This window comes from Hippocampus comes, unplaced genomic scaffold, assembly GCF_001891065.2.
Source record: "Hippocampus comes isolate QL1 unplaced genomic scaffold, H_comes_QL1_v1.1 scaffold194, whole genome shotgun sequence".
In the NCBI taxonomy this organism is placed as follows: Eukaryota; Metazoa; Chordata; class Actinopteri; order Syngnathiformes; family Syngnathidae; genus Hippocampus; species Hippocampus comes.
Window position 1 is genome coordinate 65,506 of NW_017805828.1, and position 15,509 is coordinate 81,014.

The following is a 15,509-nucleotide window of genomic DNA, read 5'->3' on the forward strand; positions in this document are numbered from 1 at the left end:
ACACACACACACACACACACACACACACACACACACACACACACACACACACACACACACACGAAAAAAAAAGGGCTTTAGAAAAAGCAGCAACTGTGCTCCTGGTCTGGTGTCATTTTCCTCTGTTAGAGGTGACGACAGCAGAACCGAGAGCACCTGTCTTTGTCCATTTTGACCCAAAAAGCTCAACTGAAATTGCTGCTTTGTTCGTATCTTCACAAAAATCAAGGTCTGAATGACTGAAGGCACGCAATTTTTTGAATAATTTTTTTTTCTTGCTTTGAAATCTTGTTCAAATAGACATAATTTGTACTACCTTATCATTTTTAACAGACAAGCATGCGGACACATTCTTTTCGGTCTCCTGAGTGCTCTCCTCGCACACACTCTTGACTCTCGCTTGTCCCGGTGATATCGCGGGCATTGTAGTACGCCCTGTGTGAAATTCCAGCGAGTTATCTGGAAACGCGCAGGAATGTGACAAGATTTTGAGAGGTTAATTCCGGCCAAGATGGACGCTTGAAGCGGCGAGCAACGCGCCCCTCCGTTCGCGCAATTCCCTCGCGTACTGCATTGCTGATAATGAGGAGCTTAGTCTCCTTTTATAAGTTAATGAAGTCTTGACCTGCTCGAACTGTCGGCGGCACAATCTGTCGAGGACAAATTGTCTTCAGATAGTTGCATGAAATTGCAAAAAATATCTGTTTTTATCAAGCTCTGAATAAGCCAAGGACTTGACTCACCGTCTTCTAAATTTCTGAAGAAAGGTGAGCAGCTTTGGGCTAATCTAAATAATGATGTCATGTGGAGCAAAGTCTCGTCGACAGCCTGATGCAAAGAGTTTATGTTCCGAAGGATTTATATCGCCGCTCTGTCACAGGGTGCGATAAATGCCAGCCAGGCAGAAATGGTAATGTGATGTTCCAGGGGCAGGCCGCGTCTGCTCAGCCTGCGCTGTTGCTGAGTGAGCCGGGAAACAGGAAGAGCGTGCTTCAATCACATTTTCAAAGCAGGCTCTTTTGTTTGATGTTGCGACCACCACTGTTGCAGCTCGGTACCAAATATACACCTTATACGTCCGTCTTTAACGACAAACGCATATACTTTGGATTTGCCTCATGTGAAAGTGCATGAAAGAGCGGGACAGTAATTAGCCACATTGGAAGTTTTAATGAGCAATGTGAATAAGGGAATACGCGATGCAAAAAGGTTGCTGGGTCGCTTCACCTGATGGGCTCAAAATTAAGCCCACATTTTTTTTTCAAAGAAAGTTAACTTCTAAGTAGCTCTGACCCCGACGACACCGGAGCTGTGAAGTGCTTGGAACATGCAACGTCATCCAATTCATCATTTCAGTTGCTACTGCATTACGACTGATTCCTCGCGTGTTTTGTTGTGTGTGTGTGTGTGTTCGTAGTGGGAGTTGCTGTGGTCCCTCGTCCTGCTTTTTACCTTCTGCGCTCTGCTGGTCTGGTTCTACTTCTGGCTGGAAGCGCACAATGACTACAATGAGTTTAACTGGTGAGCCAAAGCCATATTGTTTATGTCTCCGGTTACTTGCGGCAATGTGTAAATGATGTTTGCAGTACTCGTAAGATGTGTATGTTGGGGATATTGTTAATGACATCATGTCACCTCGTCCCTTTATTGTCTGACGCCTCTTCAGCTGTCCTCTTCTTTGCCTACTTTCTAACCTTCACTTGCCCTTGAACATGTGTTGTTGTTGTTTCCATCAGCCTTCTTTCTTTCACTCGCAGTCTCTCTTTGTGTGCCACACGTGCGCTCATATCAGGAGCTCACACCCATGTTTTATTCGAGCCGGCATCACGGGCCTTCAAAAAAGAAATGCAAAATAGGCCCGCTTTTCTTCGAGCGGCGCATGCATAACAACGGTGAGGGTGATTTAGCAGCAGGGAGTGTCTTGGTCCATCTACAGAGGGCTGCGCATATCAGTGACAATGCAGAAGCTCTGACACCTGACTAGCCTGACATTGTGATGAGTGTTTGAATCAAAAGGACATGCAGTGGATGCACATAAGCTGAGACAAAATCATTTCTAGGATGCTGGTCGACCTCCCAAAGTCTTAACAGTTACGCGATTGGGAAATTCATGGAAATAGAAATACAGTAATCCATGGTCATTATTTCACATCTCACCTTCGACGATGTACATGCAACTACACACATTGTAGTTGTCTTCTCACTTCGAGGACTTGAGTTCATATTTCCGTTTCTCTAAGACAGCGCTTTTTATTTCTTGAAGTTAATTTTCAAGCAAGTGTTAATCTAACATTCCAAAAGCTGTCTGCGGTCGCTACGGTCGCGTTCCCTTGCGGCGTCTGTGCTGGCTTTATTGCACCAATAATGCATCAATATGCTTGGTATTTGCTCGATGTCTGCCTGTGAGCCTCAGACCTTTTTGTAAACAACATCTTCACTTTTCATTTTCACTCACAACCTGTTGATGCGCAAGCAAGCGCCGCATTTGGGATCGGAGGTTGGCACAATTTGATCTCGGGCAGCAAAACAAAAACATGCCCGCTTTTGTTCCGAAGGCTTCCCTCTGGACGTTAATGATGAAATGCGGGCGAGCGCTCAGTACGGCGACTGTTATAAAATGTCCCTCTACAACCGTTCCGGCGAGTGGAGCGATGGCACCGTTCCAGTCTTGGCCACCACCGCTGCTGGCTTCACCTACCTTGCCTTTTTAATGGTTCGTACCTCCCACAAATATCCATATTTCATCTTCTGCGTGGCATATTTCCCGGACAGCAGCCTGTAGCCATTCTTGTGTGTGTTTTCCCTCTGCCAGGTTTTAGCCCTTTGTCACGTTGCTCTCGGCCAGCAGCTGAATTTGCATTGGTTGCATAAGGTACCGTTTCAACTGTGATTTTTATTTATTTTTTTTGTCTTCCTTAGAATGTGTCTCATGCGTCACTCTCCGTATGTGTCACCGGGAGTGTATACTCATTCACGAATGGCTGACGCGATAGTTTCGACCTCGACGTCACGGGGAGGTTACGAAAGCCTCGTTACTCGACAAATGCCGACAACGAGTTTAGGCCGTGAAGGGGTCACGGGCCGCTCTGGGTTATCTTGTGATCGATGTTTGTCCAGCTTGATGGTGGGCTTTATTCTCTCCCTGTCCTCCTGTCCTCACAGATAGGAGTCACTGCAGCTCTGCTGACGACTGTCGTCGGGGTGATCTCCATCAATGAAACATGGCAGCACGAGTGGGACATCATCCCCATCTCCTTGCAGGTCAGTTGACGACAACATCGGAACTCTGAACGGCCATTTCCTGTATTTTTCGATCCAATGGAAACAATCCGTTCGGTAAAGAGAGAACATTTCTCACTGAAGTCAATTTATAGCTCAAATAACAGATTCCACTTTTTCATCCACGCACACAGGAATCGGTTCGTAGTCACCTTTAGTAAGTAGTTTTAAGATGGCTGTAATTAGTGCCCTCGTGAGATAGATTCCACCCGAATGGTCACATTTTTAAGGAAATGCCACCGACAAATTGCAGCCGTTATCTTTTCTCGACATCCGCTTTACCGTTTGGTGCATCCGCTTCTGCCGTTCTTGCATCCACGCAGGCCACGGGCCCGTTCCTGCACATCGGTGCCGTTGCTGCAGCCACAGCTCTGTCCTGGATAGTGGCCGGACAGGTCGCCCGCGCGGATAAAACGTGTAAGTTTGCGACACCAATTAAAAGTCACTCTTGTTTTTTTCAGGACTTGCACACAGGACGTGTACAATGATTAACAGTGTGAAGGCAGTGGCCAAAGACCTTGCATCCATGGAGTGCCAGATAATACGCATTCTTTCTGGCTCATGTCAGACCGATCAGTTTTTGAAGATTTGTTTTCAATCTCGAATACAGCAATCACATGAATTTATTTTCTGTCAAATCAAACGATGCTTATGTGGCACAGTTACTTTGAACGTCATCTCGCCTTTAAGCTCATCTTATGTCAGTCCCACACACTAACTGATTGTCATAGTCATCATACAATTTAGTCATTTCCAGGACTTGCACACAGGATGTGTACAATGATTAACAATGTGAAGGCAGTGGCCAAAGACCTTGCACCCATGGAGTGCCAGATAATACGCATTCTTTCTGGCTCATGTCAGACCGATCACTTTTTGGAGATTTGTTTTCAATCTCAAACACAGGAATCTACGATTATTACCACGCGTGTTCACATGAATTTATTTTCTGTCAAATCAAACGATGCTTATGTGGCACAGTTACTTTGAACGTCATCTCGCCTTTAAGCTCATCTTATGTCAGTCCCACACACTAACTGATTGTCATAGTCATCATACAATTTAGTCATTTCCTCAGAGGTCACGCCCATCAGATTCCTGGCCTGAAAATATTCTTTCTCCTGAGAGTTAAAAAAAAAAATATAATACGCATTCTTTCTGGCTCATGTCAGACCGATCACTTTTTGGAGATTTGTTTTCAATCTCAAACACAGGAATCTACGATTATTACCACGCGTGTTCACATGAATTTATTTTCTGTCAAATCAAACCATGCTTACATGGTGCAGTGACTTTGGACGTCATCTCGCCATTTAAGCTCATCTTATGTCAGTCCCACACACTAACTGATTGTCATAGTCATCATACAATTTAGTCATTTCCTCAGAGGCCACGCCCATCAGATTCTTGGCTTGAAAATATTCGTTCTCCTGAGAGTTAAAAAAAAAAGATATGAATCAAGAGTAACATTGTTGACAAGGTTCTCTTAAATCTGTGTGTTTGAATGATGAGGTGAAAAGGTCTCCTTGCGCACACATACACACACTTTGCCTTTGTCCCATTACACACACACACACGCACACGCACACGGTCGCGCGCGCCACGAGCACCGCTGACCTTGCATGTCAGACCGATCACTTTTTGGAGATTTGTTTTCAATCTCAAACACAGGAATCTACGATTATTACCACGCGTGTTCACATGAATTTATTTTCTGTCAAATCAAACCATGCTTACATGGTGCAGTGACTTTGGACGTCATCTCGCCATTTAAGCTCATCTTATGTCAGTCCCACACACTAACTGATTGTCATAGTCATCATACAATTTAGTCATTTCCTCAGAGGCCACGCCCATCAGATTCTTGGCTTGAAAATATTCGTTCTCCTGAGAGTTAAAAAAAAAAGATATGAATCAAGAGTAACATTGTTGACAAGGTTCTCTTAAATCTGTGTGTTTGAATGATGAGGTGAAAAGGTCTCCTTGCGCACACATACACACACTTTGCCTTTGTCCCATTACACACACACACACGCACACGCACACGGTCGCGCGCGCCACGAGCACCGCTGACCTTGAAACAACCTCCTCTGTGGTGGAGTCTCTTACTTGCCGCTGCAATTGCTCAGCTGAGCGGCAGTTGCTCTCCTGTTTTATTCATGAGTCTCTCCGACGTGGTCTAAGAGTTGAAAAGTGTGCTGTCCTGTAGCGTTCCAGGTGGTGGTCCTGGTCCTGTATCTCAGTTTGTTACTGGGTCTGTACGTGGTGCCGCTGTACATCGCCTCCCCTTGCATCATGGACCCCAGCAACCTCAGGCCCCGCCCCGATGTTATTGGTCACCAGGGGGCCCCCATGGTGAGTTCCAAGTGTACCCGGACAACACGACCAGCATGCTTTTCTGTCTGTTATCAATAGTGGGGCACCTTTTGTCACCAACCGCTCGGTAGATGCCTTTCCTCTTTTTCTTCCTCTGCACTTCCCATCGCCATTCTAGTGTTCATGACCTTGTGGTCAAACCACTAAAAATAACCAAACAAGATCAGCAGAGAGCCAAAGAAAGCCCTTTTATTGCCTGAGGAATGATGAGGATTTGTATTTTGTGTACCCCCCTCCCCTTGCAAATACCGGCTGCATTGAAATGAACTGGAATAAATTAAAACGACACAAGATGCTGCCTTTACGGATAAAGCGGAAAGCCACATCGAGAACACGATGCCCGCCAAGACGTAATGCCGAAAGACAATTCTAATTGTGTTGCTTTTCAAGTGAGGCGAAGATGGTTTGATCCGGTTGGCTCAGTATCCCTCTCAACGTTACACAACACTAGGATGGGAAAAGGGAGCCGCCAACATGTTTACATGCCAAAGAAAAACACGCAGCCTTCTATTTGTGATCGATCCTTACAGAGGCTTCTAAAAATGGCCGAGTTTCCGTGCGACCGTGAAAGCAAATCACATGACCGGGCTCGCTTTCCCACAGGTTTACCCAATCGATCATAACATTCCTCCCGTTTTTTTTTCCGCTAGCTTGACTCTCTGTGTACAGTACGTGGGACAGAAGTGTTTCTCACAAGTGATGTTTGGCGTGTGGGATCATATTGATTTTAGCCCATTTAATTTGTCATCCAAAGAGTTGTGGGTTTTTTTTTTTTGTTACACATTTCACAGCATTCCTGTCCTGTCGCAATCGATGTTTTGGTTCTCAAGATATAGCCAGGAATAAATCATAAAAAGGTTACGTTATAAGCACACTGAAGGAGTAATTTTTGTGAATTTTGTGTGTGTGTGTGTGTGTGTGTGTGTGTGTGTGTGTGGCGTTTTCAGCTTGCGCCGGAGAACACAATGTGGTCCTTTCAGCGAGCACTACAAATGAATGTCACAGGGTGGGAGACAGATGTTGCAATCAGGTACCCAAACACGATCGACTCACAGGTTATTTGTGCCTTCTAAAAGATGACGTTCCAAAGACCTGGTTGTTATTTAAAGCGGCGGTCCCCAACCTTTTTTGCCCCACGGACCAGTTTAATGTCAGACAAAATTAGATGATATGACCTGCATGAAAACTGTGGTATTTTCGTGACTTTAAACCCTTTGTCCGTTAGAAGTGTATCCTTGACATACAGCGCCATCTACCGTTGAACTCAAATAACACAAGTTAAAATAAAATGTGTTTTGTTTTTTTAATTCCACCAGAAACCAGATGAATACTGCCTGATGTGGGTGTGTGCAGAGGCCGGACCTTTTCCCCCTTCCCAAAGACGTTTGTTTTTTACTCCTTTTGCAAGCTTCCCGGTTTCATTTTAGCTGTAACCTATTCCGTGACGGAGAAGCGCACCTTGACCTGCATCAAGAGTGACATTGTAGACGAATGTAACAGAGAATCCGGTAATTTTTCAAATTTACAGAAGTAAGTTCACTTGCATCAAACAATCCACGTTTCACCGGTGGACAGTAATTTCTCTCCTTTTGGCTCTCTTGTGTACTCATCCTGTCTGCTTCTCAACTTCCCTTCACCCTTTTTCGATGTGTGACTAATTCCGGCGCTCTAAAGTTATTTATTCTTTCTGTGCGGACCAGTACCAAATGACCCGGGGGCTGGGGACCACCTTGGTCCTAAAGAGAAAAATAATTTGCGATTCAAATGTTGCGCTCAGGCATTGTCTGTTGCTTGCCTGTTATGTTCCTAATGTGATTCTCGAGATAAGCATCGAGCTCACTCCTCGCTCCTCACCCTGCGATCACGTGGCCTCGTCCGCGGCGGACACAACGGAGAAGCATCTTTCCGCTCAACATTTGAAACTGAAGGTCGCATTAACAGTGGGAAGTAATCCTCTCGGGAAGATGGAAGGACGACGACGGGATGCCGGTATCGATAATAGTGTTGAGATGATAACATCCCAGTCATTAATTATTGATCGGTGAGCTTGCCGGTTACGGACAGTTGATCCAGTTCAAGAGCAGGTTCCGTCTTCACAGAGATAATAAGGGCTGTCTTTTAGGGCCGAAATATAGAAGAAACGTCTCAGCGTAACACATTGTAGTTTACTCCGCCCACAATAAGAAGCATATTAAGATTCTGCCAAGTCTGGAATATATATTTTTTTAGTGTTGAGATGATAACATCCCAGTCATTAATTATTGATCGGTGAGCTTGCCGGTTACGGACAGTTGATCCAGTTCAAGAGCAGGTTCCGTCTTCACAGAGATAATAAGGGCTGTCTTTTAGGGCCGAAATATAGAAGAAACGTCTCAGCGTAACACATTGTAGTTTACTCCGCCCACAATAAGAAGCATATTAAGATTCTGCCAAGTCTGGAATATATATTTTTTTCCCCCCATTTGCTCGACGGTAACCTATTCCCTCTCTGCCACGTGTTAGCGTCGACGGCATTCCATTCCTGATGCACGACCGAACCCTGCGCAGGACGACCGACGTCGAGAACATTTTTCCCGACAGGCAGATGGAGGACGGCGCGTTTTTCAATTGGACCGATCTGCAGCAGCTCAATGCAGGACGGTGGTTCCTCAAGGTGGGCCCGCAGCTTCCAAAAAAGAAAATAAAAATCATTAGCTTGTCTTACTGAACAGCCTCTATTTGTGCAGGAATTATTATTATTAGTATTTTGCTCCGCTTCCTCAGGACGACCCCTTCTGGACGACGCACACTCTTTCGTCCCACGAAAGAAGCCTAATTGCAAACCAGAGTGTGTGCAGCCTCGAGGAGCTACTAAAACTGGCCTCTTACCACAACGCCACCGTGGTGTTCAGGCTCAGGAGACCCCCTGTGGGCCACCGCTGCTACCACAGCTGGATCAATGACACTCTGCAGGCCGTGGAGCGATCCGGGGTTCCTCAAAGTCTGGTTGGAGTTGTCCTACTTCAGTCCCGTAGCAGCCTTCCGGGTTCTTCCTTTTTTGAGTTGAATATGGTTGTACCTGACCTGTGATTGCAGGTGATGTGGACTCCGGACGAAGACAGGGATCAGGTGAGACAGCTTGCACCCGGTCTGGTCCAGACATCCTTGGTCAAGCAAGATCCTCAACGCCTCAGAGAGGCGAGTATCAGCCAGCTGGTACTCAGATACAGCCAGGCGACCACTCGGGAAATCAGGTCGGTAGACATACTCACGCAAAACACGCCTCAAGTAAGTGTGCGCACACACATATACATAAACAAACGTGTTTTTTAAAAACAAATACATCTTTCAGGGACTTGTCGGAGAAAAACATCAGCCTTACCCTCTACACGGTCAACGAGCCCTGGTTGTACTCGGTGCTGTGGTGCAGCGACGTGTCTGCTGTGTCATCTGAGGCACCGCATGTCCTCAAAAAGGTGCCTTACCCCATCTGGCTCTTGGTAAGGACACAATGGATGGTCATCTTTTTCTCCGGCGCTTTAGCCTGCACTCATCTCCTCAAATGAGCGCAGGGGGGGTCAAGCTCCTGTACACAGGAGTGTTTCCTTCTTCTTTCGAATGACGAGGGATCCTTCTACGGATATCGGCGTCACAGTTTAGCTGCAAATGCAATTAGCTGCAGTGATAACACAACCAGCACATTGAACAGCCATGTTCAAACTTGGGGGACGGGGGGGATTCATTGGTCTGAGGATCCCCCCGACACTCAAACCTCGTGCAACGGCAAACAAGATCATTCAGTTACAGTGTATTGCTAAAAAAACTAAAATAAAACACACATTTAAGTTAAATACTGAACTGTACTTAACAATTATACTGCACCGGATTAAGAAAAAAAAAGGTTAACCACTGGAAAATTACGTACACTGGACAGCAGCAGTTTACAAGTCGCCCCACTTTGAATAATCATTGTCAGAGACAAATCGTGTCATGTCGTTTGTAATTTTGTAGGATTTATACAGTCGCCTTGACTGTAAAAGAAATGCCACTGCAACATTTTAACGATGAAGGTCCTAGATAATAGTTGGATTGATCAAGTCTCTCGCTCGCTTTTGGTCATCGAACGGTCGTCTCTCGAATCCTGCTACGTCATCACAATGCGGCTTTGCGTGTCACGGCCCGAGCAGCAAATCGTTCGGCGTCAGTGTCTCGCCATATGGGAGCTCGCTCTCTTGTGTACTCATCCTGTCTGCTTCTCAACTTCCCTTCACCCTTTTTCGATGTGTGACTAATTCCGGCGCTCGAAAGCATTCTTTTGTTTTGATGACTTTGAGAGCTGCTTTTACTGCGCTTTTATCCGCATTTCACTTTTGGACCGCACAGGAATATACAAAAGAGATCTGGTGGGATCCGTTGCGGTTGTGCATTTGTTGTCGAGCTAAATACGTTTGCCACTCAAAGAGCGAAGACAACTCGTCCCTTTTTTTGTGCACCAGCCGTGCGCTCTTTCTTTTGACCATTTCGCTCTTTTGAAATGTGCTCTTTTTTTTTTGTCTCCCCCCTTGCCGCTCTTTTCTAAAATCACATCTGTCCATGTCTATTCCCCCCACCCCCTTCTCTCCCCATGGCTCTCGCTTGAACGACACTGCTGCCACTTCTCACGTTCACATCTCGGATTACTGTGAAAAATTTACAGTATATTGAATGTTTATCAGCAATTTCTGAAGATTTTTGGGGGGTTTGTCAAATAAATACACAAATAGCATTGTTTCCTCTCTGCCACGTGTTAGCGTCGACGGCATTCCATTCCTGATGCACGACCGAACCCTGCGCAGGACGACCGACGTCGAGAACATTTTTCCCGACAGGCAGATGGAGGACGGCGCGTTTTTCAATTGGACCGATCTGCAGCAGCTCAATGCAGGACGGTGGTTCCTCAAGGTGGGCCCGCAGCTTCCAAAAAAGAAAATAAAAATCATTAGCTTGTCTTACTGAACAGCCTCTATTTGTGCAGGAATTATTATTATTAGTATTTTGCTCCGCTTCCTCAGGACGACCCCTTCTGGACGACGCACACTCTTTCGTCCCACGAAAGAAGCCTAATTGCAAACCAGAGTGTGTGCAGCCTCGAGGAGCTACTAAAACTGGCCTCTTACCACAACGCCACCGTGGTGTTCAGGCTCAGGAGACCCCCTGTGGGCCACCGCTGCTACCACAGCTGGATCAATGACACTCTGCAGGCCGTGGAGCGATCCGGGGTTCCTCAAAGTCTGGTTGGAGTTGTCCTACTTCAGTCCCGTAGCAGCCTTCCGGGTTCTTCCTTTTTTGAGTTGAATATGGTTGTACCTGACCTGTGATTGCAGGTGATGTGGACTCCGGACGAAGACAGGGATCAGGTGAGACAGCTTGCACCCGGTCTGGTCCAGACATCCTTGGTCAAGCAAGATCCTCAACGCCTCAGAGAGGCGAGTATCAGCCAGCTGGTACTCAGATACAGCCAGGCGACCACTCGGGAAATCAGGTCGGTAGACATACTCACGCAAAACACGCCTCAAGTAAGTGTGCGCACACACATATACATAAACAAACGTGTTTTTTAAAAACAAATACATCTTTCAGGGACTTGTCGGAGAAAAACATCAGCCTTACCCTCTACACGGTCAACGAGCCCTGGTTGTACTCGGTGCTGTGGTGCAGCGACGTGTCTGCTGTGTCATCTGAGGCACCGCATGTCCTCAAAAAGGTGCCTTACCCCATCTGGCTCTTGGTAAGGACACAATAGATGGTCATCTTTTTCTCCGGCGCTTTAGCCTGCACTCATCTCCTCAAATGAGCGCAGGGGGGGTCAAGCTCCTGTACACAGGAGTGTTTCCTTCTTCTTTCGAATGACGAGGGATCCTTCTACGGATATCGGCGTCACAGTTTAGCTGCAAATGCAATTAGCTGCAGTGATAACACAACCAGCACATTGAACAGCCATGTTCAAACTTGGGGGACGGGGGGGATTCATTGGTCTGAGGATCCCCCCGACACTCAAACCTCGTGCAACGGCAAACAAGATCATTCAGTTACAGTGTATTGCTAAAAAAACTAAAATAAAACACACATTTAAGTTAAATACTGAACTGTACTTAACAATTATACTGCACCGGATTAAGAAAAAAAAAGGTTAACCACTGGAAAATTGCGTACACTGGACAGCAGCAGTTTACAAGTCGCCACACTTTGAATAATCATTGTCAGAGACAAATCGTGTCATGTCGTTTGTAATTTTGTAGGATTTATACAGTCGCCTTGACTGTAAAAGAAATGCCACTGCAACATTTTAACGATGAAGGTCCTAGATAATAGTTGGATTGATCAAGTCTCTCGCTCGCTTTTGGTCATCGAACGGTCGTCTCTCGAATCCTGCTACGTCATCACAATGCGGCTTTGCGTGTCACGGCCCGAGCAGCAAATCGTTCGGCGTCAGTGTCTCGCCATATGGGAGCTCTGCATGGGAACTCCCCACCGCAGTGTCTCGCTTCCTTTTGGCAAAGTCAAGCCGACCAGCAGATGTCATCGAGTGGATGTGTAATCCAAGTATTAAAAGAAAAAAAAATGGACGGATACTGATTAATTCCTGGTTTGCAGTCTCGTCGAAGGTTAAACCCTTTGTCCGTTAGGAGTGTACCCTTGACCTACAGCGCCATCTGCCGTTAAACTTAAATAACATAAGTTCATTTTTATTTATTTATTTTTTTATTCCACCAGAGACCAGATGAATACTGCCTGATGTGGGTGTGTGCAGACCTCATCTCCTTTGTGGCGGTCATAGCAATATTCATATTACAGAAGTAAGTTCACTTGCGTCAAACAATCCATGTTTCACCTGTGGACAGAAATGTCTCTCCTTTTGGCTCTCTTGTGTACTCCTCCTGACTGCTTCTCAACTTCCCGTCACCCTTTTTCGATGTGTGACTAATTCCGGCGCTCGAAAACTTTCTTTTGTTTTGATGACTTTGAGAGCTGCTTTGACTGCGCTTTTATCCGCATTTCACTTTTGGACCGCGCAGGAATATACAAAAGAGATCTGGTGGGATCCGTTGCGGTTGTGCATTTGTTGTCGAGCTAAATACGTTTGCCACTCAAAGAGCGAAAACAACTCGTCCCTTTTTTTGTGCACCAGCCGTGAATTGCTCCTCAGCTAAAGTCTCTTCGTACCTCGAGGATATGTTCAGAGACCCAATGATCGGATGACGCCGGGCATCCGTTTCTTTTTCATGGCTTCCCAAGCGTCGCTTCTCTGCTCGTCGGCGGCCGGTGCCGGCTTACGAAACTGACCTCTCTTGTCTCCCACTTTCTTTTGCCCTTTTCCTTCTTTTGTCCTTTCTCCTCTGCCTTAACTGCATGCTCGTCTCCTCTGCTGCACTCTGGCATCTTCTCTCAGCTATCACGTGATCAGGTAACGCTCTTCTCCGGTAACTGCCCCCCCCCCCACCCCCCTGTTTTTTCACGTTAACCCGCTCTTTCTTTTGACCATTTCGCTCTTTGGAAATGTGCTCTTTTTTTTTTTTTTTTTTTTTTTGCCCCCTTTTCCCCCTTTTTTTAAATTCATGGCTCTCGCTTGAACGACACTGCTGCCACTTCTCACGTTCACATCTCGGATTACTGTGAAAAATTTACAGTATATTGAATGTTTATCAGCAATTTCTGAAGATTTTTGGGGGGTTTGTCAAATAAATACACAAATAGCATTGTTTGGGGAGGGCACTTAAGGGTCTCTCAAAACACACACAATACTCCGTAGTGACAATATGATGAATTTTATTTTTGAAAGTTTATATTTTTAAATAACAACATTGTTATGTATGCGATTGGCTGGCGACCAGTTCAGGGTGTCCCCCGCCTACTGTCCGAAGACAGCCGGGATTGGCTCCAGCACGCCCCGCGACCCTCGTGAGGATTAGCGGTTTAAAAAATGGATGGAAGGAACGATGGACATTATTATGTCCTGAAATATTTGCCAATGATATCATTGCCAATCACAAATACTCGTGCCCAAACATCAGCAACATTTTCCTTAACGTCGGTAGTATGTGTCACTTATCAGAAGCTAACACTCGAGCGCATGCTAATCTGTCCTTCAACAGCGCACAATCGGCTCCACAAAGGCGATTCTTCCTCCACGGTGGAAAAATCGCCACATAGACGCGCAGAGCGTGAGCAGAGGCAGCGGTTGTTGATGTTGTGCTTTCCTGAGCTGACATTTGTGACCCTCCCGCAGGTATCGCACCAGCGGGATGCGAAGCTACAACCCCGAGCAGATCATGTTGAGCGCCGCGGTGAGGAGGTCCAGTCGGGACCTCAACGTCATGAAGGAGAAACTCATCTTCTCCGGTGAGAAGGACCTTCCTCTCATTCGTCTCGCTTTCCCGTCTTTCTCCCGGCACGCCGTCTCCTTTTTGAGTGTCGGTGAACTTCCTCCTCTTCTTCCTCCTCCTCTTCATCCCATCAAAGGTCAAGCCCAGTAGTTGCCTCAGCCTGCGCGTCATCCCGTATGTGACGTCCCCATCGTCTGTGCCGTCATCATCCTTTTTCATTCTCCCTCGCTACCTGCTGCCCCTTTTCCCGCATCCTCCATCCCTCCATGCGACCTTGGTAAGGACACAATAGATGGTCATCTTTTTCTCCGGCGCTTTAGCCTGCACTCATCTCCTCAAATGAGCGCAGGGGGGGTCAAGCTCCTGTGGGAGTGTTTCCTTCTTCCTTCTTTCGAATGACGAGGGATCCTTCTACGGATAGCGGCGTCACAGTTTAGCTGCAAATGCAATTAGCTGCAGGAGTGTTTCCTTCTTCTTTCGAATGACGAGGGATCCTTCTACGGATATCGGCGTCACAGTTTAGCTGCAAATGCAATTAGCTGCAGTGATAACACAACCAGCACATTGAACAGCCATGTTCAAACTTGGGGGACGGGGGGGATTCATTGGTCTGAGGATCCCCCCGACACTCAAACCTCGTGCAACGGCAAACAAGATCATTCAGTTACAGTGTATTGCTAAAAAAACTAAAATAAAACACACATTTAAGTTAAATACTGAACTGTACTTAACAATTATACTGCACCGGATTAAGAAAAAAAAAGGTTAACCACTGGAAAATTACGTACACTGGACAGCAGCAGTTTACAAGTCGCCCCACTTTGAATAATCATTGTCAGAGACAAATCGTGTCATGTCGTTTGTAATTTTGTAGGATTTATACAGTCGCCTTGACTGTAAAAGAAATGCCACTGCAACATTTTAACGATGAAGGTCCTAGATAATAGTTGGATTGATCAAGTCTCTCGCTCGCTTTTGGTCATCGAACGGTCGTCTCTCGAATCCTGCTACGTCATCACAATGCGGCTTTGCGTGTCACGGCCCGAGCAGCAAATCGTTCGGCGTCAGTGTCTCGCCATATGGGAGCTCTGCATGGGAACCCCCCCCGCAGTGTCTCGCTTCCTTTTGGCAAAGTCAAGCCGACCAGCAGATGTCATCGAGTGGATGTGTAATTCAAGTATTAAAAGAAAAAAAAATGGACGGATACTGATTAATTCCTGGTTTGCAGTCTCGTCGAAGTTTAAACCCTTTGTCCGTTAGGAGTGTACCCTTGACATACAGCGCCATCTACCGTTGAACTCAAATAACACAAGTTAAAATAAAATGTGTTTTGTTTTTTTAATTCCACCAGAAACCAGATGAATACTGCCTGATGTGGGTGTGTGCAGACCTCATCTCCTTTGTGGCGGTCATAGCAATATTCATATTACAGAAGTAAGTTCACTTGCGTCAAACAATCCATGTTTCACCTGTGGACAGAAATGTCTCTCCTTTTGGCTCTCTTGTGTACTC

At 46.1% G+C, this 15,509-nt stretch overlaps 1 protein-coding gene across 1 annotated transcript in view; it reads left to right on the forward strand.

The window, feature by feature from the left end:
- Window positions 1-15,509, forward strand: part of gdpd5b (glycerophosphodiester phosphodiesterase domain containing 5b) — a 27,652-nt gene that overhangs the window by 10,334 nt on the left and 1,809 nt on the right. The window contains exons 5-13 of the mRNA XM_019887379.1: window positions 3,163-3,261; window positions 3,603-3,696; window positions 5,489-5,634; window positions 6,603-6,685; window positions 8,158-8,308; window positions 8,419-8,640; window positions 8,731-8,888; window positions 8,987-9,134; window positions 15,349-15,431. Of these exons, the coding sequence (XP_019742938.1) occupies window positions 3,163-3,261; window positions 3,603-3,696; window positions 5,489-5,634; window positions 6,603-6,685; window positions 8,158-8,308; window positions 8,419-8,640; window positions 8,731-8,888; window positions 8,987-9,134; window positions 15,349-15,431 (1,184 nt within the window). The remainder of the gene's footprint in view (window positions 1-3,162; window positions 3,262-3,602; window positions 3,697-5,488; window positions 5,635-6,602; window positions 6,686-8,157; window positions 8,309-8,418; window positions 8,641-8,730; window positions 8,889-8,986; window positions 9,135-15,348; window positions 15,432-15,509) is intronic.